At 39.2% G+C, this 27845-nt stretch overlaps 1 protein-coding gene across 6 annotated transcripts in view; it reads right to left on the bottom strand.

The window, feature by feature from the left end:
- LOC121864948 (probable dolichyl pyrophosphate Glc1Man9GlcNAc2 alpha-1,3-glucosyltransferase) overlaps positions 1-27845 on the bottom strand; it is a 30591-nt gene that overhangs the window by 2587 nt on the left and 159 nt on the right. The window contains exons 1-11 of one of the 6 annotated variants that reach the window (XM_042364167.1): positions 27527-27655; positions 21784-21917; positions 18816-18960; positions 16416-16543; positions 14863-15031; positions 14098-14340; positions 5064-5169; positions 4424-4557; positions 4037-4176; positions 3186-3297; positions 1612-1675 (exon numbers count right to left, since the gene is read on the bottom strand). In XM_042364167.1, coding sequence (XP_042220101.1) covers positions 1612-1675; positions 3186-3297; positions 4037-4176; positions 4424-4557; positions 5064-5169; positions 14098-14340; positions 14863-15031; positions 16416-16543; positions 18816-18960; positions 21784-21842 — 1300 coding nt within the window. In that variant the 5' untranslated portion in view covers positions 21843-21917; positions 27527-27655. The other 5 variants (XM_042364164.1, XM_042364162.1, XM_042364161.1 and 2 more) reach the window with 5 other exon arrangements.

Genomic DNA, 27845 nt, shown 5'->3' with positions numbered 1-27845 from the left:
AACAAAAATGGTAGAAAAGTTCACTTACTTTGAGGTGTGTATGTAGAAGGCTCCTGTATGATGATGATGATGGGAATTAGAATGGGGGTGGAGGAGAAGGAAGAAGAGAAGGCATTGGGGTGGAAGAGAAGTCACCCCATGGCACCATTTCACCCATAAAATTTTAGTTCTCTTGGTGTATTTCAAGATTATTTTCTTTAAATCAACACTGCACTGCGTATATATATTGTCAATATGTAAAATATATTTCAAAATGACCAATAATTTGCTTGGAAACAGAAAAAAAGCGTTTAGTTGAAGAGAGTCTCAAGCAAGATGTTACCTCCAGTGAAAACAGAGAGAGACTAACGCCTGTTTGCTGTGTTAAGAGGCTGGATGCTGCGCATTAAACTAGTCACTTTACCTTCAATTATGTTCAATAATTGTTAAAATGACTAAAAAATTGAATATTAAACTTTTAAAATTATTGAATAGTATAAACTTCTTGATATTTACTAAAATAGTAAGGAATTTAAGCCCTAGAACCGATTAATGTATTGGCGGACTGATACTAAAGCTGGTTGCCCGGTCAGTGCAAGCGAAAACATGTTGAGGTCGGTTCGTAAGAAATTTGTAAACCGAATTTTTGTTCGTTAACCGAATTGAAGATCCTTATGGAAGGCAGTTTGTTAACCGAAATTTCGTTAACCGAGGCGTTCGTTAAACGAGGGGTCACTGTATTAGTAAACAAACATAAATGAGTGTACGTACTCACTAACATTCTGTTTTCTGCACTAGAGGAGGCAAGTGTTAAATACTGCTCAGTAACTGTGTGGTAATCTCAATAAATGATGAAACATTAGCTAAAGAGATATCACGGCTGGTGTAAATTGAGGAGTATCTATGATAACTAACAGGTGAGTGGCAGAGCCCCCAACTTGCCAAGTGGTTCCAGGTTCAGTTACTGATTGAAATAAAGGACTTGGTTCCCTCCATTTATATCAACACTTAATATAAAAGTAATAAAATGAGTGCACTCTCAGGTATGCTTTCTATTAGAGAAACAACCCTTCAGTGGAACGGTAGCCTGCCAACATGGATGAGGTAACCCACACGTAGCAGAGTGTTAAGAATCATGGAATTAACATTTGTTCAGCCATACTCTCATGGCAGGAAAAAAGTTATTGGTAATGCAGGAGAACTCCTGATAATACAGTTTGTACTCAAATGTCTATGGTTTTAAAGTGACTGAGACCACACAGAGATCACAGGAACATAAATGACTTCTCTCTCAAATAATTATTTACTTTAAGTTTTCTAAAATAAAATATCTATTTTTCATTATAATCCCAAAACATTATCAGACCTAACACTGAAGTTCTCAATGATTTTTCTTCTTCCCCTTTCTTGTATTTAATAAAACAAAATTATAATATTTCAGCCAAGCATACATCACTCCCAGACCACAGTACACAGATATGAGCATCAGGGGTAAGAATGGCATCTTTTCTTCCAGACCAAACATACTGTGACCTAACTGCTCATAAAGGAATACTGGTATGAGGCCAATTAAATACACAGTTTCTGCCAAACTACAGAGAGGAATCCGTGGAATGAGAGGACTTATTCTACCTTCCATCCAGTGGTTGTACAGGACAGTAGTGGTATATACAGCATGTAACAAGAAGGCAAAAACCTGAAAAATAAAAGATAACGATATACAGTACTGTGCAATATATCATATAGTAGTACATTAAAATAAGTATTATGTAATTCAGAATACAAAATTTGGGAAAATTCACAATGATGATGGCACAAAAATATACATACAGTTGTACCCCGCTTTACGCGGTTTCACTTTACGCGATTTCTCATATACGTGGTGCCTCGCCAGAACCGAACTTTCACTTTACGCGGTTCATCTACCCATATACGCATGAAGTATAATTTTTTTTTTTTTATTTAACTCATAAAATTCATACAAATTACCCGGCCAGAATATAATTTACATTGCTGGAATTATTACAATTTGATGATCATTTTGAATATAAACATCATAGATTTTGCATTAGACATACAAATTTTAGATGTAATGTTTACTCTGAGTAAATATGTTATCTTTTGTGCAAAATATGTAACATTTATATTCAAAATGTTCCTGGTCTTACAAGGAATCCAGCAATGTCAATTATATTATCCTAACTTTAGTCTGAGGTATTATTTATTACTAAACGTTAAAATCTAGTGCTTTCACCCAATCATTTCTCAGAGAGGTAGGGGCCAGTGAGCTGGGAAGAGGTGGAGGGGGGATTTGAGTCTATTATTTGAATGGACATTAACCTGGCGACTGTATTTCTCTTAAATATTAATTGTGTGAGCATACCATCATAAAATTTAGATGTTATTTTTACTACAACATAGGTATTGTGTCGGAAAAAGTGGAGTTTGGGGGTCGGGCCAGTCTCTATTGGAATTAATCCCATATGTTCTGTTGTTCCATTTACGCGGATTTCACTTAACGCGGTACCCTGTGGGTTCAATTGACCGCGTAAATCGGGGTACGACTGTATTCTATTATTTCCAAAGCCTTCTTAGTAAACAATTACTTCATTCAAGGTAACATATATCTACATGGGGAAAACACTCTGTACACGTAGAAAAATACACCATGCTAGTACTGAACTAGAAATTATTAAGCAGTATGCATGATATCATGGGTAACATGGAAGTACTGCACAGATGAGTTCAGTAGCAAGGCTCCCTGGTTTATATGGGGTTGTAGGCCCTTATTTAAGTGTTAACAGCAAACATTACTTTAAAATAGCACTGTATTGGCTCATAATCACTTTGATACATATAATAAACACCTAGTATTGTTAGCTAAATAAGATGTGGCCTAGTTGTGAAAACTCATACAAGTGACGCATCCCTACAGAGTGAAGAAGTGTAAAAGAAGCCACCATCTCGACAACTACACCCACACTTACAAGTCGTGTAACCTCAAGTGTAAGGAAGAGCAAAGCAAGGCTGGACAGATAACCAACAGCACTGTCTTAACATTACCCATTAATCAACAAACTGTATATCTCTCCTGGGTGGACAGCAGTAAACCTATTATGTCACTCTGTTTGAAAACATACAAACTTAAAAAAAGTAAGTTTAAATATTATGCACACATATTACTGGATCACAAAGATATTACTAACCTTAATAGGTGTCTCATGGGAGGTGTAGAACAGAGGAAAGAGAGAAAAGTGGCCAACTATGCTCATGATAACAAACACCTGAGCCTCAACCTTACGCTGCATACACAACAACCTGTAAAATAACAGATAGTTTCTTATGACGCCCACACGATTTTTTTCACAACTGCTGGTTCTCTCTTCCTATAGTAAGGGCTGGATGCTTCCTACATGTCAATACACCATAATTTTTGGTGTGTCCTTCACTTCCTCCTTTTATCTCCGCAGTTAAAAATATATGGCTTATATTCTATGCTTTCAAGAGTTTTCCTACTTATTTGCAGGACACAAACACACGCATACACACACATTCTCCCTTCATTCAATGTGAGTCATACAATCTTAATAACAGATTACTATACAATAACAAAGATAATCATCATGAAATATATTACACATTTATACTTTTATCAAATACTGTAGTACAGTTCATATCATCCAAGACTTTAAAGTTGTTGACATTTCACCAGCATGCACTGTACTTAAAAAATAAGTCTGTACCCTACAGTGCTTCTTATGTACAGTTTAACCACTATTTATTTCTATATCTCTGATGGTTGGCAACTCTCCTGCTTTGCAACAGTGATACATGATAAGTTTCATTCAAACATTTCTGCCGCTGACCATCACCATACTTCCTGTCAAAAGACTTTTATAGGTAATCTGAAAAAAATTTAGAATTCCATTTGCTGGTTTGACTATGAATTAGACAATTCTTGCTTGTATATAAGAAAAATTAATGTGATTTAGCAAGTAAATTCAAGAGGAGATGTCTATGAAATAAATATTTCTCCAGTATGATCAAGGTTACTTACCCAAGTGGCAAAATTACAAGAAAAATGGCCTTCTCATGAACATGCCAGCCAAACATATATGAACCAAATCCACACAGCACCAGGGCACGCACAAACTGCCAAGGGTTGTGTGGGGTCCTCCACAGATTTACCAAGCATGGCTGAAAGTTGAAATATAATTCATAAATTTTAAAATAGGTGTTAAAAATCCTAAAATGTAGGACATTTTTTGTAGATAAAATAATTCTTCCTTAGATTGAAAGTAGCTACTGTATAACACAATAAGACCTTTGGTGAATTTGATAATCATTATTATTCATCACTACCTATTGTACTGGTATTGTTTAGTTTTGTTTCTTCAATATGGCTAATGGGAGTACAGGGGTAGTATTTATAAGTATACCTTACCACAATTGAAATCAATGTAGCTATAAGGGTGATTTGTGGTGATATGGATGGGAGAACAGCATGATCAAACTCCTGAACAAGTCCCCCTGTCATGGCAGCTCTCCCAGATGTTGTCAGCCATCCCATTCTGCCACCTGTGGTAACATTCAAAATGCTGTCATAGTATTTTTCTTTTTATTAATCTTGATTAGCCTTGAAGAATAAATTTTATAATATAATTTTCATAAGGTAAATAGACATGTGTCTGGTGTGATAATTAATCAACTGCCATTGTTGGTAACAGGACTGGAAGATGTTAACTAATAAATCTCTCGGGGTTTGTACCATCTTACCTATCAATGATACTGTTCATTCATTGTCTATTATTTCCTCCAATATTTATTCACGCAGTTATTTCCAAGATAAACTAATATATACACATACAATGGTTGTCCAGCCATCATATTCAAGGATAGCCAACCTTAATGCCACTTAAGCATGAATTTGTTTACGGTGCAACTTTATTTACACGTTGTGGCAGGCCAGGAAAAATAGTACGTATATTATTGGATTACATCTTCATGAAGCATATTAATAAATGCCCTACATACCTTGCTCTCCATAGATAAAAAAAATCCGTCACAGACACAACCAAACTTACCAACAAACTCTAAGACTTTATCAGCAAAGTTATATAGCGCCCAGAAGTTTGGTGCCCAGTAGGCATGACTCAGACCACGTTTGAATGGGAACAGCCGGAACAACACCTGCAAGAAAACAACCCCTGTGAGATGATGATGTTCTGTACATTATTAACACAAAAGACTTAACTAAAAGCTATTTACCCCAAGACATTTTTGTTTAGTTAGGTTAGGTTATCATCTCTTCACACCACATAAAACTTTCCCTCCTGATAAACAGTTTCCTTCCTCTATAAGTCTCTACACATTCCATTTTAAATTAAACTCTTAGACAATCACACAATTTTCATCCTTGGATAAACAAACAATATTAATTCTTGGAAAAACAAACAATAATTATTCTTGGACAAAGATACAATATTTATTCTTGGACAAAGAAACAATATTTACCAGTGTTCTTGAGAAACAAAATATATTTATTCTGTCACACCTTCACACAGACATTCCTCAAACTGCACTTTCTATACCCATTCTCTAGGTGTTAAGAGAATTCAGTACTTTATACTTTAATCAACAGTTCCCTTCATTATTACTCCTATGTTTAAACTACCATCCACCAATTCACCAAATACAAATTAAACTTTTCAGTAGTGAACAGAATTGTTGAATAAAATACTTTTTTTTTTTCATCCTCTTCACCACTGATTGGCTCGTTAGCCGCTTGGGCAATTGGTCACGTCTCTGTTACACAATGTTGGCAATACTGGGCATGCACCGGCTCCTAAATGTATCTGAACCTGCTCCAGTGTTGGTCAAGTTTTGTCTTGAAAGAGCTCACACTCGGTGCCGTCACAACACTCTGGCAGATTGTTCCAAGAGTTCACAACTCTCACTCCGAAAAAGATTGTCCTCGCAGTTTTCTGGACCTGCGGCTTCTTTAACCTTGAGCAGTTACCCCTTATGGGGCGAGCGTCCGCCAGCTCCAGGTAAGGTCACTCGACTGAGTAGCGCCCCTTGAGATGCTTATACACCTCAATTAGGTCGCCCCTTGCCCGTCTGTATTATAAGCTAGGCAAGTTCAGGGGCTCCAATCTCTCAGGGTAGTTGAGGTGCTGAAGTGCAGGCACCAGTCTGGTGGCTCTCCTTCGAAAATTTTCAATCAATTGACAGTCCCTAGCATATCTCGAGGACCAGACAGTGACAGAACTCCAGATGGGGAAGTACTTCACTCTTGAAGATCGTTACGAGGAACGGACCGTCTTAGATATCTGAACGACCTTCTTATAAGACCTAATAATTTATTTGCCTGATTTACCTTCCTCTCGCAATGGCCCAAGAACTTCAGCTCATTGTCAACATAGACACCTAGGTCCTTCTCACATTTGGTCTCAAATACTAGTGCAGTTTCTTTGTCCCGTTGGGACATATGATGCGCCTCCTTACCATTGGTATGTTCCAGATACAGCCAATTACACTTTGTGACATTGAATCTCAGCAGCCATTTCTTCAACCATTCTTAGAGCTCACAGAGATCCTTCTGCATCTTTTCACAATCTGCTTGGTTCTTGATTTCCCGAAATAACTTGGCGTCATCTGCAAACATTTGTATGGAGGAGTGTACAGCATCAGGCATGTCATTTATGAAACAAACAAACAACAGCGGGCTCAATACACTGCCCTGTGGTACCCCGCTTGTGACAGGTACAGATGATGATTTCGTGCCATTAATCACCACACACACTGGTTGCGGTCATATAGAAAGTCTTCTGTCCACTCTCGGACATTTCCCCGAATTCCATACCCTTCTAGTTTGATTTTCAGCCTTTCATGGGGTACTGTCGAAAGCCTTGCACAATCTAGGTATATATTGTCGATATTACCATCCCGATCCAGAATATGGGTTAAAATATCCAATATACCTTGAGCAATTGTGTTAAGCAGCAGCGCCCCGGCATTAAACCGCGTTGGCAATCCTTTACATTACAAGGTTGTTTCATAGTAGATGTTCCATTGTGCCATCTCTGATAACGCTCTCAAGTACTTTACATACTAGGCTGGTCAGGCTCACCGGTCTATAGTTGTTCGTGGAGTGACGATCTCCTTTCTTGAGGATAGGACTCACATAAGCCATTTTCCAATCACTGGGGACCTTTTGTTCATCCAGGCATTTACAGAACAGGATCTTCTGGGGCTCACAAGCTCGTTGCACAACTCTCTTAGCACTGGGATGCACCATGTCAGGGCAGGGACTCTTATGGACCTTTAGCTTTGACAGTTTATTTCTTATACCCTCTTCTGTGAACACAATGTGGGTCAGTGCTGTCGAACTGCCTGTCCTCAAACGCTCTTTGGTTAAACGCATCCTCTCTTGTGAACACCGAGGAAAAGAAGCTGTTCAATGCCTCAGCTTTAGCCTGGTCAGAATCTGCATAACTACCGTCTTCAAGCCTCAGATCTGATATTCCTACTCGCATTTTTAATTTTAATTTTGCATAGCGGTAAAACGCCTTTGGGTGTGACTTGACCTTCCTTGCAACCAGCCTCTGGAACTCCTTTTCAGCCCTTCTACACTCTGCCTTTGCTTGGTTTCTGGCTCTTGCATACATCCTCCTGTCCTGCTCATCGTTTGATCTAACCCACATCTTGAATTTTTGGGTTTTCTTCTTAACTTCGTCAACCGCCGCATGGTTCATGTGTAGGGGTCCCCTCGTATTCCTAGAGGCACTGGGTTTGGTCTTGAGTATATATTTATCGTTCAAATGGGTCACTTTAATAGTTATGATATTCAGCATGGTGTCTGCGTTCTTATGCCTTAGTGAGTCATGCCAGTGAATACCCCTCATCTCTTCCCTCATCCCGTCGTAATTTCCCTTGTAATATTTGCACCTTGGCCTGGCTTTATCATGAACTAGGTTACAGTTAAATCTGAATGACAACACTACATGGTGACTGGTGCCAATTGGGGCTAGATGTTCCAGTTTGGCCACCATACCCTCTTCGTTTGTTATGAAGAGTTCTAGTGACTTGAGTGTTTGCTCCCCTCTGTAATGTGTCGGGTCCTTAACATGTTGGAACAGAAAATTATCTCTCAGAGTTTCTACAAAAAGAGTAGCAGGGTTATTCAAGTCAGTTGGGGTGAACTCGTTTCTCCAGTCAATGTCGCCATAGTTAAAGTCCCCCATGATAAGGAGGTGGCTAGGGTTGAGCATTGCTGCATTGTCTATTAAGGCTCTAAGTTGCTTTGATTTAGTAGGCTACAGTTTGGGGATCTGTAGATACACTCGACAATAAGTAAGTCCCCTCCCTTTAATTTAACTTTACACCACTTGGACTCTTCAAAAACATCCTCCCCCTGTACCCTCACCTGGCTGACTCCAAGGTCTTGCATAGCATAGATAACCACACCCCTCTTGCAAGTTTCTTGAGAAAGGTTCGTAAATGAGTCATATCCAGCAATACTGAACCCACATTCCTCTGGGTCGATTCTCCTGTTCTTGTACAACAATTCAATTTTCAATTTAAATTTCAATTGTTTATTCCTTGATAGAGGAAGCGGGATCCTAGTGCTGTCACTAGGTACCCCTGTACAATAACACCAGAAGCATCTGGCAAGTGTGACAAGTATATACAGTATAAATATTATAAAGGGGCTTACTAAAGCCTAAGGAAGGAAGGATATTCCTTTAACACATAATCAATGTTATTTACATAAAATCTGGCCAGAATGGGGAGGATCATCGTGTCTCCGTCAGGGGGTCGTGGAGTACAACAGTTCTACGACTCCTACATTATCTGGTTGGTGTATCTTCAATAGTGTTTTAAACTCCTCTTTCTTATCAAGGAACGTGTCAGTATTAATGTACATGACATTTGAGCCAGAATTTGTTCTCGGTAACGTCTTTGCTCTTAGTAGTAACTCCGGCCCCCCTCTATTCTTAAAAGCTGCAGCATTTGCTAAGTACACCGTATTTTGCAGGGTTTGCTTAGAAGTGCCATTATTTACACGGCGCTGGTAGGCGGAGCCGGTGCTTACTCCCAGGTGGGGGTTAGAGCGGGTGGAGGGTGAGCTGCTGCCCCGTGGCTCTGTGCCGGCACACTTGTTTCCACTACCCTCCCGCTGGATATAACCCATGTACTACACCCATCCCAGTTCTTCCTCGACTCCTCCCTCCTCTGCTTCAAGTCCTGCAGGAGCTTCTTGCGCTGTTCCCTCTGCAATACCGTGCGATCTGGGTGAATGAATACATTCTGAAACGTCTCGCTCTTTGCTAATTTTTTGCATGCCGGATAGTCCCCAATTCTCCTCTTCACTCACTAGTGTGATCTTGAGGGTGCAAAGCTTGTACCCTTGTGAATATTTGTACAGAGGTTCTGACTATGCCATCCCCCCTGTACAAATATTCACAAACTGCATCTTATCGTGTGTTTTCCTATTCTCCGCTTCATCCGCCTGGCTCTCACGAACTCCATAGGAAATTATGGTGTTTCTGCGCTTGAGACGTCCCCGTTGCTCCTCCTCTCCCCTAACAGTAGGTCTGCTAACTGTCCTATCTTTGAAACCCTTCTTCGGAGTCCCTAGCTGCTGTAGAGCCTGTTTTGATCCTGCATTACTCCATGCTACTTCCCGTGGCCCTGCTAAGGCCTGAGCATAACTCCTCTTCGCTACCACCTCCATTCTATGAGCTACTTCCTCGATCTTAGCAAGGATCTCTTTCTCAACTTGTTCTTGTTTGGCAACCAGCAAAAATCCAGCTTCATCTATTTTCATCATTAGGAAACTCATTTCCCTATGGCTTGCAATTGAATCTCACCTTTACTATGCAGCCAGGGCAATACCAACAACAGCCTTCATTTTTTACAGCACGTTGTACCGTCCTAAACGTTGTATCTACCTCCGTCTTCACCCCGCAGTAATCACATGTCAACAGATTTCCTGGTACCGCTTTAGCCCCTGGTTTTGGACCCCCCCATGGTTGTTGCTGTTTCGGAGTAGACTCCGTACAGGTCTACTCAGCCTTAAGCCCACCAGTTTACCAAGCAATGGACTTCTAATTGTCAGCTTAATAATAATAATAATATTGATCCTTATTATTTCTGTTGTAATTTTTTTTTAATCTGTGTCCTGGTAGCAGGGCCTTAGCGTCAAGGTCCCTTTAAAAGCCCCGTTCCCTTGCCTGGGTATAGGCCGTTATGGCTAGGGTCATCCACCGGGCAAGCACAATGTATTTCATCTGACCAAGAGATATACACCTCAGTGGGATGACTTCCTTAATAATCACATCTACTAACTGAAGTCTAAGTAAAGTGAGATATGAAGGTGATCGTGCCCTTATGGCAATTCAATGTTATTTAATAAGGAAGAAGAAAAGAAACAAATAAATAACCTAACTGCCTTGTGTTGGTCTTTTAACCTCCTCGGTACTCTGTGCGTCCAGTGTTGCCTTTTGAGTTGTCTTCTGTTTTTCTTCTTTTTTTTTCAGGTACCTCGGCAAGTTGTCGGTATCCATGTGCTATCTCTATGTACACCGCATCTTGCTATGAATGACGGATTATACGCCCACTCAGTCCTTTTGAAACCCCAAAAAAAAAGAAAACTTTCTTTGAGGCGGTAATAGAATGCCTTTCAGGATAGCCAAGCTTGATTTTTTTTATTTTAAATATTATTTCCTTATACATTCTTTTCCAGTTCTGATCAACGACTGTATCTCTTTGTGCTTTCACTGTGTACACTGTATCTCCCTATGAATGGTGGATTGTAGGCACAATTTCAGTCCTTGAGAAAGCACACAAACAAAATAAAAATAAAAGTCTTTGTGTCACCAATAATATGACTTGGTTACTGCTGGCAGTGGTGCCACTGATGACACTATAAACTGATTTAACTAAAGGCACAGTACTACACTCCCTGGTTGGCCTTTGGGTGGTCAATCACAGCCGTGACCACAACTTAGTAAAAAATAATGTAAAATAAAAGTCTTGTCATATGGCAATGATTTTGTGGTTGTAAGCCTCTTGACCTGGGCTATACCTCCAAATCGGTGGAGATTGAGTTTTCAAATACAGTGGTCCCTCGGTTAACGAACACAATTCGTTCCAGAAGGTTGTTCGTTAACCAAAACCAATGTTTCAATGGGATTTTGGGTAATTGGTTCCAGCTCACTGAAAATTACATACAAAGTAAAAATAAATCCAGTAAAGTACACTTACTTTGAGGTGTGCATGTAGAAGGCTCCTGGTTGATGATGATGGGAATTAGAAGTGGGGGTGGAGGAGAAGGGAGAAGAGAAGGAAGTGGGGGTGGAAGAGAAATCACCCCATGCTTCATGCTGTCATTTCACCCATAAAATTTTAAGTTCAATAGGTGTAATTCAAGATTGTTTTCTTTAAATCAACACTGCACTACAGTCAATATGTCACCAGCTGTAACAAGAAAAAAGCTAGTTGAACAGCTCTCCAAGATGTTACCCCAGTGCAGAAAGACACACTGCTGTGTTAAGAGGCTGGATGCCGCGATTAAACTAGTCACTTTTACTTCAATTAATTGTTAAAATGACTAAAAATTGAATATTAAACTTTTAAAATTATTGAATATATAAACTTTGATATTTACTAAAATAGTAAAGAATTTGCCCTAGAACCGATTAATGTATTGGCGGACTGATACTAAAGCTGGTTGCCCGGTCAGTGCAAGCGAAAACATGTTGAGGTCGGTTCAGAAGAAATTCGTTAACCGAATTTTTGTTCGTTAACCGAATTAAAGATCCTTATGGAAGGCAGTTCGTTAACCAAAATTTCGTTAACCGAGGCGTTCGTTAAACGAGGGGTCACTGTATTAGTCCGCCAATACAGTAATCGGTTCTAGGGCTTACATTCCTTACCATTTTAGTAAATATCAAGATTTCTTTAATCAAAATTTTTTAGTCATTTTATTATTGAACATAATTGAAAGTAAAAACTAGTTTTACGCACATCCAGCCTGTCAACAACCAAACAGGGGGTCAATCTTTATTTCAGTGGAGTAACATCTGAATGCAGTGTTGTTAAAAAATTAAACAGAACTAAAATTTTATGGGTGAAATAGTGCCATGGGGTGACTTCTCTTCCACCCCAATGCCTTCTCTTCTCCTTTCTCCTCCACCCCCATTCTAATTTCTATCATCATCATCATCGAGGAGCCTTCTACATACACACCTCAAAGTGTACTTTTCTCAGACAGGAGAAGGCTGGTCTTCACAGCATCACGAGAGAGGGCGATCTGTCTCATGGAGGGGCGGGCAGCCACCGCCACCAGTCTAAGACAGTCCACTCAGCAGAACCAGGACTTGTCTGTAAACACTTCTACACCTGGCGAGGTCACAGGTCGAAAGATTTAATGGCATCACACGCCAGCACTGTAGCTGAAGCCAGTGGCGATAATACAGAGTATGATCTTGAATACTTACAAGGGTAAAGGTGATACAGTTGAATGTGGGAAATACAAGGGTTTTTACTGAATAATTGAGAAATTAATAACAGAGAGAAAGACATAAATTGAAATGCAGTTTGGGTTTATGCCAGGCAGGGGGACTATAGAGGTAATATTTATTACCACACAGCTACAAGAGAGAGAAAATTTTACTACATATTTGTAGACTTGGAGAAGGCATTTGACAGGGTACCACATAAAGTAGTAAAGTGGGCAATAAGAAAGCTATGCTTTAAGGAGTACCTTGTTAAAATGGTTATGAGGGCTCAAAAACCTCTGAGACAGTAAATGGTGAGGAAAGTCAGGAATTTGAGCTAATAATAGGAATCTTTCGGGGGACTATCTTGAACCCCCTTTTATTTATTATGGTACTGGAGGCAATATCATAGGAGTTTAGGACTGTCCTGTTCTGGGAGTTGTTGTATGCTGATGACTTAGTGATGAAGAGGCACTAAAAAAATTTAAGAAATGGAAAGATGAAACAAGCAAAGGACATGATAGTGAAAATAGTAAAAACAAAATATTGATTTGTGGTATGGGTAAGGGACGAGTGGTGGAAAGTAAAATATAGCCACGTGCTATCTGTAAGAAAGATGTTGGCAGCAACTCAATGTGCAACGAGTGAGGAAGGTGAATACACAAAAGGTGCAGTGAAATAGATGGTAGACTGTGGGATGTTGCTGACTGTAAGTGTTGTGTATGTGCAGGTAACCATGTACCCACAGCAAGGCTGGAGAAACTCAACATTGGGAATATATCCCTGGACTGTATCAATGAGTTCTATTACCTGGGTGGCATGATCAGTGGCGGCACGGGACTGAAGCCTGCTCAGTTGTAAGAGTCAGAAGGGGCTAGTTGGAGTTTAGGGAGCTGCTGACTTTATAGACAGTAAAAAAAAACCTTCCCTCCAAGTGTAAGGAAGAATGTATATGGCTGGTGTGAGAAGTGATGTTGGCAGTGAAGCATGGGTAGTTGAAGAGGATGATACAAGTAGACTTGAGCAAGCCAAAATGAGAGTGATGAGGTGGATGTGTAATGTGACAGGAGGCCTTGCTCAGAGCCAAGAGTGCAGCTGGGTGTCGAGAGTACCCTGTATTAGCAAAGTTCTGTATAGAGGCACATTGAGATGGTTTGGGCATGTGGAGAGAATGGATGAGACCAATTGGGTCAAGAAGTGCATGAGCCAAAATGTGGAGAGGGAGGAGAGTCAGGGGTGGTAGGCCACGAACAACATGAGGAGAGGTTGTAAGAGATGACATAAAGACTTAGGGACCTGACAAGAGAGAATGCAAGAGACTGTGCAGCATGGAGAGTTACCATCAGGTAAACACGGCTATCCCACACAAGTACTGTATGTAAGATAGCCATAAAACATTAATGATAATGAAACTTGCCTGAGAACATACTTATATTAACAAACAAATTAAAAAAATACTTTATGTACCTAGTCAGTTTTAGGTGTAGGACACACACACACACTCATCATCAGCAACACACGATGTACTGTACAGGTTGCTGAAAATTAGAAATATTTGATGAAGTTTTCAATTATTAAAAAATATAATTTATGTTTAACAATAAAATCTTACCTGATTGAGTTGTCCTTTCATGATAAATGGTCCAAATGAAAGGCCAAACACTGTCACCACTGTTACTCCAAGCTTCACAAAACGAAACAAGGAGAAAGACTGCCATCTTATGTGGCCTTCAGGAGTGGACGAGAGGCAGTAGGAGCGTAAATAATATATGAAATACGCTGGAGCAATGTACAGGTAAATGTGCTTCAGGTTTAATAGCACAGAAAACCAAAATGCTGCCTCAATTTCTCTTCTCTGAAAAAAAAGGAGAGAAAATGTCCTTAAGTAATTAACTTATCACTCTAGACATATGAGTTCAATACAGGTATATTAATAAAACTGTGAACTGAACATTATCTTTCTCCAAGTAATGTTGTACAAGTGAAGTAAGACAACAATAACAAAAAAAATTTTGAAACAGATTATGACGGCACAGCGATAATGTATTTACAATATCTCTCACCACTGTGTCCTGGCAGGGTATTACCTCAGGAAGAGGTATCCTACACACACAAGTGAAGAACTCTGTGCTGTACTCCTCATGTAAACTGTTACTGTGACATGTTAGTGCTCTTTTTCATGGTCACTATATACAGTATTGTTTCATTTGTACCTTTTCATTTAAGTCATAGAACAGTATCTACATTTCTTTTTTTTAAACTAACATCCAAGGATAACTGACATGCATATACAGTACAGTACGGTAGTTTCACGTTTATGGTGATGGAAATAATTACTAAATATGTTAGAAGCAACAGTAATGATCAAACTCCCTACCTGTAGTAATCTTGCCACAGAGAGGAACATGATGCCATACAGGAAGCCATTATACTGGAAGTGAATATGGTCCACCAGAATGAGTCCGGCATTACCAAACAGAACGAGGAAGAGTGGATACACCACATCCTCTCGTCTACCACAAGACCGGCCAACCTGCTCACAACATCTGCAGACACATTGTGGGATGACAGGGAGGGTGACCTTCAACTACAGTTGAGTCTGGATTTACGCGGTTTTGGTTAACGCATTTGGTCATTTACGCTGTGCCTTGCCAGAATGAAATGCTTAAATTACGCGGTAAATTTGGTCATTTACGCGGGAAGCAGCGTGGGCAGGGTGCGCACAAGGTCGCCCAGTCATCAAAACATTACCGAGTTCTTCACCCGCCACCCACCACAGCCGGCCCAAGTCAGTGATAGTGAGGATATGGACTTAAATGGACTTTGAGGGGTTTGACAAAGAGGCCCTGCAAGCCTCAGTGGTGGATAGTGATACAATTGATACAAGTGATACAGGTAAGGGCCAATAATCTGCCCTCTGTCTTGGAACCAACCCCCCATCCCCGTGTGCCCAGCCATCTTTTCTACTAATGTAAGTGTTAAAAAACCTAATATTGATATTTCTCTTAATTATTAATTGTGTGTGCATACCATCATAAAATTAAGATGTTATTTTTACTACAACGTACGTATTGTGTCGGAAAAAGTGGAGTTTGGGGGTCGGCCCAGACTCTATTTCAATTAATCCCTTATGTTCTGATATTTCATTTATGCGTTTCTTGTTTTACGCGGTACTCTGCGGGTTCAATTGACCGCGTAAATGAAGACCCAACTGTATATATAATTTATATTTTTATTAATATATATCTTTCCTGCATGTCAGTGTGATCAGGATCAACACAATCTTAGTTTCTTTCATACTTCACCATCAATCAGCCTCACATTTTGAAATACCTGGTACTGTACCTGTATCTATTGTTACTTATATCTATAAAAGAAGCCACTTACTAATTAAGAGAAAATTAATACAATATGAAAAATTATACAGTACAAGTAACCTCCAGTATGAAACTTATTGTATTTTTGGTCTTTCATACAGAGCTTGATACAACGAACTTCATATTTTAGTCAGTGAATCCATGACAAACAAAATTTCCAAAATTACAGTCAATGATATATATATATATATATATATATATATATATATATATATATAGTAAGAGAAATAATTGAGACCCTGCAATTGTGTGTACATGAGGCAGAAAGTCAGATCAGCAACCTGGGACTTGGTCACATATGGAAGCAGGGTTTACCATTAGACGACACATTATGCTTCCAACATCTTACCAGGCAGTAGTATCTCCCTGTTTGATAGCTGCTTACTACCTACTACCTATTATGAACAAGAGCATGTATGAATGCACACACATATATATGGTAGACTGGGCAGGAGATAAAATGACTCAATGGGTCAATCAGTCAAGAGATTAAGAGAGTTAATGAACACACCTAAAACTGAAACACATAACCCAGGCAGACACAATAACTTACATTTTACAACCGTATGCAAACACAAAGTCTGTAACTACCACCGACAGACGCTGGAAGAGGACTGTCATGTCTGAAGCATAGTTTAGATTCCTTACATCCAGCATCTTGGGGTCAAAGTACCAAGCTACCTGAAATAAAATGGCTACATTGAATTTTTGAAACTACAGTACTGTATAGTATATTGTGCATTATTTGTGTTGACAAGTACAGTACATGTACAGTATATACTAATGCATACATACTGACTTACAGCCATTATCCACATGTGAATATTAGCCGTTATTACCTGATGACATGTTATCCCGGTCACACATCAGCAATCAGCAGCTTGTCCACCATTATGAACCATTCAACACAAGGCTCTTGTTTCATTACATTACTGCACAGGTAACCTTGATATACAAATGTTCAATATAAGAAAATTAATTTTAACCAAAATCACAATTTGACACCATTTATCTCTATACTAAGGAAACATTTGCTTTAATGAATAACACAACACAATTTGATATAATTTTTTCTTTAGAAACTGCAATTTTCACTTTTAAGGATATTCTGCAAAAGAAAAAATTCATATTACCTGCATAACTTTCACTGTCATACAGTCACAATCACAACCCAGGGTGTGCACCTGTGTCATACAGTCACAATCACAACCCAGGGTGTGCACTGTGTCATACAGTCACAATCACAACCCAGGGTGTGCACCTGTGTCATACAGTCACAATCACAACCCAGGGTGTGCACCTGTGTCATACAGTCACAATCACAACCCAGGGTGTGCACCTGTGTCATACAGTCACAATCACAACCCAGGGTGTGCACCTGTGTCATACAGTCACAATCACAACCCAGGGTGTGCACCTGTGTCTACCACACTCACACCAGTAACACTGCATCAATGTGTCCCTGTCTTATTATAACACAGGCCCCATATACTGTACCAAGATGTCTGGCCAACGCAAGGCAGAACATTCCAGCACTCCTCCCACCCATGCCAGGAAGCAACACAAGATAATTAACCCTTATAATTAAGTTAGAGCTGATCAAGCATCTCATTTAAAGCTGGTAAGGGCTGACAAGAATAAGGCAAACTCTTTATCTATCAGCATCTACTGTCAGCTTTTGTCATCATCTTCACCTTTAGTAATTAATATATAGTATATAAAAATCAGATTTCTTGTCAATTATTTTTTTTTATTTGCTATTGCCCTTATTATCATTATCTTTACAGGACACTTAGTGGTGAACTTTGTGTGGGAAAATCCCCAAGTTGACCAACATTTTCCCTCCCTGGAACAAAACCCAATTAATACATGGGTCCCATTATTTGACGTTTATTCACTCAACATATGAATCCCTGTACAGGTATCCCTTGCTATATGAACGTTCCAGAAACAAAAATTTGCTTACCTATGTGAATTTCCTAATTACCATCTCTTTTTCGTGTTACGAAAACTTCCCGGCAAAAATTCAAACCGCATGCTGGAGTGGCCATATCCCCCTAGTGCTCTTCCTACCAGGCTGAGTTAGGAGTTATGTTATGGTTATTTTTCAACTCATAATTTTGGGAAGGGATAATGTTGCTAAGGGTCAGGAGGGGGAGTGTTGCTAAGGGTCAGGAGTGGGAGTGTTACCAAGGGTCAGGAGTGGGAGTGTTACTAAGGGTCAGGAGTGGGAGTGTCACTAAGGGTCAGGAGGGGGAGTGTTACTAAGGGTCAGGAGGGATCATGTTGCTTAGGGTCAAAAGGGGGAGTGTTGCTAAGGGTCAGAAGGGGGAGTGTTACTAAGGGTCAGGAGGGGGAGTGTTGCTAAGGGTCAGGAGGGATAATGTTGCTAAGGGTCAGGAAGGGGAGTGTTGCTAAGGGTCAGGAGGGGGAGTGTTACTAAGGGTTCAGGAGGGGGAGTGTTACTAAGGGTCAGAAGGGGGAGCAGCCCCAGCTGGGCTGGATTGCTATGGCAAGGCTTGAGGGCGGTCATGTATGACGCAGCCAGCGTCTATACAAATAGCAGCTGTGTTAAACTTTGATACAGTTTATCTTTTCCTTAATGGTTTTAGCTGCATATTTTCATATAGATAGTATTTCATTATTTTTTTAATGTTTGGTAGTAAGTTACAGTACTGTGTACTATGTACCATTATTTAGGTAGTTTTTTTGTTGTTGTTGTTGTTGTTAAGGAACTGATTTCATGTTTTTTGGGGCATCATGTTGAGGTTTTCTTGTCATTGGGGAACTGAAACAAAATTTTGCCATATATGTCCCTTTATTCAATAAACAAAAATTCACTTAACGAATAGTTTTCAGGAACTTATCCATTCGAGTAGTGAGGGATACCTGTATACAGTATAAGGAAACAATGGACTACTTATCAATAAAAAAAATCCCAATGGTTCCTTACCTTTGCCAGAAGCCACTCAAACCAGGCAAACAGAGGAGGATAGTCAAGAGTCCATTGTGACGTCTTCTCAAAATACCACTGATCAACCGGAAGACTGTGAGTAATGGCGAGCCAATTACGGTGAACCTCGAAGTCCGTAGAGCGGCTGTAAGGATACAACTAGTCTTAACTTCCCAAGCAGGACATTTATTTTGAACCAATTATAAATTATTAACCTAACTGACAGATTCAATAAACACCTAGACTGTTGCATCTGGTCCACTTCATCTTGTGCCCAGAACAAAATATTTACCATATTACAGGTTGACAACCCTTCATCCAAAATTCCGAAAACCGAAAAGCTCTGAAAACCGAAAAAAATTTTGGAGCATTTTTTTTTGTATTGGTATTAGCCCACCCAGGCACATGTCACTGACCCACATCGGGGCCTGGGGAGTGAAAATGTAATAGTAATAATAATTATAATAATACAGGTAATAATAATGATAATACAATATTGTAATAATAATAATTATTCATAATAAATAAAATTTTTAATAAAAAATACACAAAAATAAAATAATAATAATAATAATAATAATAATAATAATAATAATAACAATAATACAGTAATAATGAAATAATAATAAAAATAACAATAATAAAGTAATAATGAAATAATAATAATAATAAAGAAATACAAGAATGAAAAAAAAAATCAAAAGTGAGAAACATGACCTAGACCCTTAGTATGAATTATTATTATTATTATTATTATTATTATTATTATTATATTTTAGCCCCCAGGCCCCAATGTGAGTCAGTGACCTGCTGTGCCTGGGTGGGCTGATCCCTTTGGGGGAAAAAAAAAAAAAAAAATTCTGAAATCCGAAAAATTCCAAAAACCGAAGTGCATCTGGTCCCAAGGATTTTGGATAAGGGATTGTCAACCTGTATATAAAAATCATTAACCCAACCTTAATTAATTTCTAAACATGTAGATGATGATTCCATTATTCATTTATTGTCATTTGTTTCATTCATTTAAAGATAAATTTACTTAAGCTAAAGATCACTTATATCTTGTGTACTTTTTACCTCACTACATACAGCACAGTACAGGTAATTTCCTTGACTTGCCTGTACAGTACACCAAGTCTTGTTGCCACATTTGGGATAGCACTTGCATCTCCCAAATTCAACAACAACCCTCGTCAAATTACCAGAAGGATCTAAATACAGTAATCCAAAGTCCATTTTTTTCTAATTCCATCATTTTATTGAGTTTTTTTTTTCAGCAACTCAAGTGGATATTTTGGCCAGTACAAAATGACAAAGCCAATTCTAATATTGTTTTTAAACCCAGGTGTTGAAACTATTTACAGATCAGCCTAAAATTTTCCCAATTACTGAACAAAAAGTTCTAGGGCCATGACAACCACCAGTTTCTCATTAGTAGAAGACAGTTAATAAGAACAGATTAAACTTATTACAGGTACAGTATCTCTCATTATTCAATGGGTAAGGTTCCTTGAAAACCATTCGGATGACAAATTTTCAGTAAGTGAATAATAGATCAAATGGGAAAAATAGGATTCAGTTCCCCAATGCCTCAAAATACAATAACATTGTACCTAAAAAAAAAAGTTCACAAACAACAAAAAGCTACCTAACCAGTCTGTAATTTAGTACCTCACCACAATACTGTATTGCTTTGTACCTACAAATAATGAAATCAGTTCATGAACAACAAAAAATCTACCTAACTACTGTAATTTAGTACCTAATTGCTAAACTAAATAAAATATCTTGTACAGAGGCCAGTCAGGGATCACCCACAGGATGTGATTGACTTTTCATGTGAATCATCTTTCGGATAAGTGAGGATCGCTTTCAGATAGTGAAAAAGAGGTGTAAAAATAAAAATTTTGGTTCAGCAAATTTTCAGAGAGAATATTTGGATAATGTGGGATTCCCTTATTGTACTGAATAAAAAAGAATACCAAAACAGATTACAGTATTTCTAACACTAGACTATAAAGGTCATAATACAGTAATAAAGAACAGATCAACCAACAGAATGGCTTTTAACTGATAAGTGGTGAAATGATAATAAATGAAAGACAGGTACAGGTATCCCTCATTATCCAAATGAGTTATGTTCCTTGAAAGCCATTCAAATGCTGAATACGGTAGAGTATTCAGATAGCGAATAATATAATAAATAGGAAAAACAAGGTTTGGTTTCTAATCAAAAAGAAAAAATATATACCTGTACAGTACAGTATATATATGTTAGAGAAGCTTACAGCTTTTGGTTTATTTTTGTGCTTTACAAAATTACCAAATGATTGATTGGGTAAAATATCTGGCATCACAGCCTGTGGCATTTTGATGCCAAAAATGAAACTCATAATTTAAACCTATGATATAAATAAAATAAAACCCTATTTAGTTTAAATATAAAATTTACAAGAATATAAAATCCTGTACGGGTATTTATTTAAATAGCATATGCGCTTAAGTATCTCTATTGTAATAAAAAAATTAAAAAGCCCACCATCATGTGCTGAACTTCTCTCCCTGAGCACTTTTGAGATGGAGGAGCCATCCTCCTACCGACACTAGACCAGAAAATGACTCCTCAAGTCCCCTTGACTGGGACACTCTACCAGCAAGTGTCATACAATCTTTGGCACCAGGCAGTCATCATAATACATTTGTAGACCCCTGACTTGATCGTGAATATTGTCATCAAGAATATTATCCCTAATCCCCACCCTACCTCAACTCAGGAGATAGGTCATGTGACCCAATTCCTTGTTCTATGTGTTTCTCCCTTGCTTTGTTCTGTTAGTTGGCTGAAGAGGGTCCTAGTATACCAACTTCAAGATTTCGTCTTTTATTTCTCCTATACAGTACAGTACATTACAGTACGGTACATGTACTACCATAAGCTGATATGTGGTGAAAAAAAAATAAAACTCACTATGCTGGAATAAGAAGAAGCTTGACACAAGAAATTCCCAACACCACAGGCCAGAACATCTTGGTCAGTGTTGGAACAGTCAACTGTAAAAGGCACTACTGTATCTGTCTTGAGTCTACAGTAAACTTCTCCCTCTGGAAAGAGAAAGAGAAATTAACAATGTTTAATGCATCCATCCGTGGTGGATATATTAACAGAACTGTCATCAACTGTTCAATTCCTAAACCCTGTATTGAGGAAACTTTACAGAAAAATGTTTCTTAGTTATATCCTTTGCATCAAACAAAACATCCCGGATGTAAACAGTGGATATGGCGTCCTTCCCATTTGGGAAGGGGAGGGTTGTAAGGTAAGAAAGGATATGAGGCACCAAGTGTGACAAGGTACCAAGCGTCAAAATCACAATCGAGAAAAACACTCTTAAAGTTTGTAAAAATTCAAAATTACGTAACTTTTGAACCAATAAAGATATTGAGTTCATTCAAGAGGCAGTGTGCAGAGCTCTTAAAGCTGGTTTCGCTGATACTAGAGTCATATTAATTGAAAAGATTGTATAATGTAATAATTCATTGTTTTTGATGGGTAGTGTTTGCAATTTCATTAATATACAGTACTGTACATTGTTGAGGTATAATTTTCATTATATGGAAGCAATAATGTATTAAGACCACACCAGAAAGTTAAAGGTCATTGTATTGTTTGCATAAAGGCAAACAATACTCTACAAGGTATAGTATTATCAATATTTTGACCGGGGGCCAAGTGCCAAAAAGTATAATAAAAAAAATGTGGGTACTCAAGTCTTAGATGTTATTAGAAAAATTACAGTAAACAATGACTTGTATTACCAATATTACCATCCACCCTCGCTCCCAGCCGCCTCCTCCTCCCTCTGTTTCTCCCCTTTGGTGCGATAACTCGTCACTCGGACAGGCCAGAACGTGACACGCCACAACCGTCACGTGCCACCAGTCCTCACTCCCACCCTCCTTGCCCTCCCTTCTTTCTGTATTATTTATTTTTCTATCAATGGCCCTCACTCCATCCTTTCAGCCAATTGGAAAGTAAAAAAAAAAAGGTTCAAGTGTTATTACATAGCATTCCTATGACATTTTTGGAGAAACATGGACTCCCATTAGCTAATAAACCAGAAAATAATGAGTTGGTATGAGCAATAGAGACTACGATTGGGGGCCACAGGCACTTGACCCCTTCTCCCCTCAGCCCACCTCGAGACGCAGACCACCGATGAAAATATAATAAAAATATGAACATCAAAACAAATACGCAGTGGATATTTTGCTATGACCAGCTAAGTTCCTACTAACACTATTTTACCATGAGTGCACCGAGTGGCTAATCGTCCATTACCGGCACACAAAGCGAGAACGATATGTGATCGTGACTCTGGTGGAATTTGACATCTATTTCGGTGTTAGTCGATCACTGTGTAGCTATAAACATACCTAACCAGAAGGAGTTGTTAAATTTTGTTTAATTTTTTCCACAGATGTTCTTATCATTAGAAAAGAGAACTGCAGAAGGACCTCTGTGGGCTCCAGGAATGGTCGAAGAAATGGCTGCTGAGATTCAATGTCACGAAGTGTAAGAGGATGCACCTGGGGCATACCAACGGTAAGGAGGCAAATCAGATGTCCCAACGGGATGAAGAAACTGCACTATTTGAGACTGTGTGTGAGAAGGACCTAGGTGTGTATGCTGAGTTCTCGGGCCATTGCGAGAAGAAGGTAAACCAGGCAAATAAATTATTGGGTCTTATAAGAAGGTCGTTCAGATATCTAGACGGTCCGTTCCTCGTAACGATCTTCAGGAGTGAAGTGCTTCCCCATCTGGGGTACTGTCACCCCATCTGGTCCCCGAGATATGCTAGGGACTGTCAGCTGGTTGAAAATGTTCAAAGGAGGGCCACCAGACTGGTGCCTGCACTTCGGCACCTCAGCTACCCAGAGAGATTGGAGCGCCTGAACTTGCCTAGCTTATATTACAGACGGGCAAGGGGGGACCTAGTTGAGGTGTATAAGCATCTAAGGGGGCACTACTCAGTTGAGTGTCCTTCCTTGGAGCTGGCGGACGCTCACCCCACAAGGGGTCACAGCTCAAGATTGAAGAAGCCGCAAGTCCAGAAAACCGTGAGGGCAAACTTTTTCGGAGTGAGGGTTGTAAACTCTTGGAACAACCTACCGGAGTGTGTTGTGACGGCACCGAGTGTGAGCTCTTTCAAGACAAGACTTGACCAGCACTGGAGTGGGTTCAGTTACATTTAGGAGCCGGTGCAAGCCCAGTATTTGCCAACAGTGTGTGACAGAGACGTGACCGATCGCCCAAGCGGCTAACAAGCCGATCAGTGGAGAAGAGGATAAAAGTAAAAGTAACATTTACTAGAACATAAGAACATAAGAATGGAGGAAACTGCAGCGGGCCTATTGGCCCATACTGGGCAGTCCCATTTACACCTAACCCCTATTGCTCATATAAGCATCCAACCTATGTTTGAAGCTATCCAGCGTATTCTAGTTAATGATGATATTTGGTAACGTGTTCCATTCATCCACTACTCTGTTTCCAAACCAATGTTTACCTATTTCGCGCCTAAATCTAAATTTGTCTAATTTAAAACCATTGTTACGAGTTCGCTCCTGGTTGGATAGATTGAGCACCTTCGTAATGTCCCCTTTGTTTAGCCCTGACTTCCATTTATATACACCTCTATCATGTCGCCCCTCGCTCTACATCTCTCGAGGGAGTGCAAATTAAGATGCTTTAACCTGTCTCTATACTCAAGGTTCCTAATGCCCGGGATTAGTCTTGTCATTCTCCTCTGAATTCTTTCCAAGGATTCTGTATCCATTCTGTAATATGGTGACCAGGATTGAACTGCGTAGTCCAAGTGAGGTCTCACAAGCGCAAGATATAGTTTTAAGATGACCTCGCTAGTCTTGTAACTAACACTCCTTTGTATGAACCCAAGTACTCTATTAGCCTTGTTTCGAGCAAAAATATATTGTTTACTTGGCTTAAGATTCCTACTTATCATTACTCCTAAATCTCTCTCGCAGTCGGATTTCTCAATGGCATCGTTGTTCATCTGGTATCTGGTTTCCCTGTTTACATCTCCTGTACTGAGTACTTTGCATTTCTCCACATTGAATTTCGTCTGCCATTTTTCAGACCATTCGAAAAATTTGTTTAGATCATCCTGTAGTTTTGCGGAGTTGCTGTCTATGCCAATATCAATGTCGTTTATGTATACAGTGATCCCTTGGTCAACGAGCGCCTAGGTTAATGAATTACCTTCCAAAAGATTCTTCACTTCAGTTAACGAGCAAACCCTCGGTTAACGAATTCCTTACAATTATTGAACATAATTGAAGTACAGGAAACTAGTTTTTTGCGTGCCAAACAGCCACTCAACACACCAAGCTTGGCGTCAGTTTATTTACCGGTTCAGAGGAAGGAACATCTTGTTTGAGACTCTTCAACATAAACGCTTTTTTGTGTGTTTCCAGTCAAATTATTGGTCATTTTGAAATATATTTTACATATTGATAATACATAGCGCAGTGCAGTGTTGATTTAAAGAAAATAATCTTGAATTACACCAAGTGAACTAAAATTTTATGGGTGAAATGGCGGCATGGGGTGAATTCTCTTCCACCCCAATGCCTTCTCTTCTCCCTTCTCCTCCACCCCCATTCTAATTCCCATCATCATCATCATCAACCAGGAGCCTTCTACATGCACACCTCAAAGTAAGTGTACTTTACTGCATTTATTTTTAGTTTGTATGTAATTTTCGGTGAGCTGGAACTAATTACCCAAAAACCCATTGAAACAATGGTTTCGGTTTACGAAATATTCGGTTAACGAGCAACCTTCTGGAATGAATTGTGCTCGTTAACCGAGGGACCACTGTATAATAAATAGAGCCCGGATGTTTAGGCAAAATGCCTTAAAATGCCTTTTTTACCTATTTTAGGGAATTGCGAGTGATAATGCCTATTCTACTAAATAATAGCCTATTGTGCTTTTTTGCACATATTTCCACAAAGAAACACTCCAAACACGAAATTAATGTTTCGGAACACCATAAAACTTAGCAAACCATACCCATAAAACATGGCAACACTGCTTTTGTCAGCACGAGAAGTATATGAGTCGACGCACTGCCTCAGTACAGTACTAGGCTAACAGCAGACCTGAGTGCTGAGGGCAGTGCTCCAAAAAAAAATAAAAATGCCCAAAGTTAGTGCACCATCTGGCAAGAAGCTGAATGATCATGTTCGGGAATTTGGATGTGATATTTTTTCAACTGATGGATCAGTGCAATTTTGCAAAGTCTCTGAAAAAGCAGTGAATTTCGAGAAAAAGTACTTTGTTTCGCAGCATGTGCAGACTGCTAAAGTTCAAACTGCTGCTCAGAAAAAGAAACCAGGAAGCCAACAAACGAGTCTGCTGACTACATTCAGTGCCTCCTCCAGCCGCAAGTCTACCTTTTCATTAGATCTGTGTAAAGCTTTTGTTGATGCTGGTATTCTGTTGTGGAAGCTGGAGAACAAGTCTCTGAAGTTATTCTTGGAAAAATACACAAAACAGCAAATTCCGAGCGAGTCTACTTTATGGAAGAATTAGTTATGGAACTTATGTACTTAAGTTATATTTCTAGTTTTATTTCTATAATTGCTGTGGGAATAAATACCTTTTTAATGCCTATTTTGCCTCTTTATTTTGCCTTTTTGCCTGCCTATTTTGAAGTTTTTTAGTGCCTAAACACCCGGGCCCTAATAATAAATAATAATGGTCCAAGTACAGAGCCTTGGGGAACACCACTAGTGACATTGCTCCAATGGGATTTAGTGCCGTTAATGCTCACTCGCTGTTTCCTGTCCTGTAACCACGCCCGAATCCACTTTAGAATATCTCCTTTAATGTCATGAGCCTCCTCTTTTCTTATTAGTCTTTCGTGGGGGACTCTGTCGAAGGCTTTGCTAAAGTCGAGATATACCACATCGTAATTGTGCCCCTCGTCCAATTCGATAACTGATGAAAAGAATGTTAATAGATTAGTTAGATATGAAGGCCTGCTTGTGAAGCAATGCTGGGAATCATTGATCAACTTGTGAGTCTCCAGGTGATTTCGAATAGAGTTTGAACCTAACAGAACCTGACCTAACTAACCAAAGAAATGTACCTAACCTTACTTAATTTCTTAGCCTGGAGACAGACCTCCTGTCATATTACACAGAAAGTACTTAGCCAATTAGAGTGCACTCACGGTAAAATAACGTTAGTACGAACTTAGCCGGTCACAACAAAATATTCACTACGAACAAATAACACGTCGGCAGGCTAGTCCTCAATATTAACCAAAAAATTAATGTGAAATTCATTCAAAGCACATTGAAATACTGTATACCTAAATACAAAATATCGTCCAAAAAGTCGTTGGTGGTTAAGGTACCGTATATATGTATAACATGTCCAAAGTGGAGGTGATGCCTGACACAGCTTTCTATTACTCTGAAGTACGGTACGCTGTCACTGTTGTTTTTTGTGAGAATTATATTATATATGTATATCCATTGGCACATTTGAAGGGGTCAGTATTAATAAGAACCAATAGATACGTGTTTTGAGGTGAGGACAAGACAGCTTGACACAAGGTGGTTCTCAACACGTGTATGATGTTGTCCCTCTCCTCTACCATGACAGTGACTAATACTACCTCCTACTGGCTCATACTCCGCCTCTTCTCCCCCACACCAATAGTTGCCTCTAAAGTCCAGGTGTTAAGAGCCACTACTACCACAGGTGTTGTTTATATGTGGTGACGCCTTCCTCTGCTACCTTGTCACGCCTCTCACAACTACCACCTCTAACCTCAATAACACATACAATTAAACATTACACTATCACCATCGCCACTAAAGCACTAAAAATATAGAAAATTATAACAATAAAAAATCTATTGTTATTATAGGAAGTTTGATAAATACGGTGTAATAATGAATAATGGTGAGATGCAGTGGTAGTGTTGGTAGTAT

This window comes from Homarus americanus, unplaced genomic scaffold, assembly GCF_018991925.1.
Source record: "Homarus americanus isolate GMGI-L3 unplaced genomic scaffold, GMGI_Hamer_2.0 scaffold2539, whole genome shotgun sequence".
Lineage (NCBI taxonomy): Eukaryota > Metazoa > Arthropoda > Malacostraca > Decapoda > Nephropidae > Homarus > Homarus americanus.
This window is presented reverse-complemented; position numbering and strand designations above follow the sequence as displayed.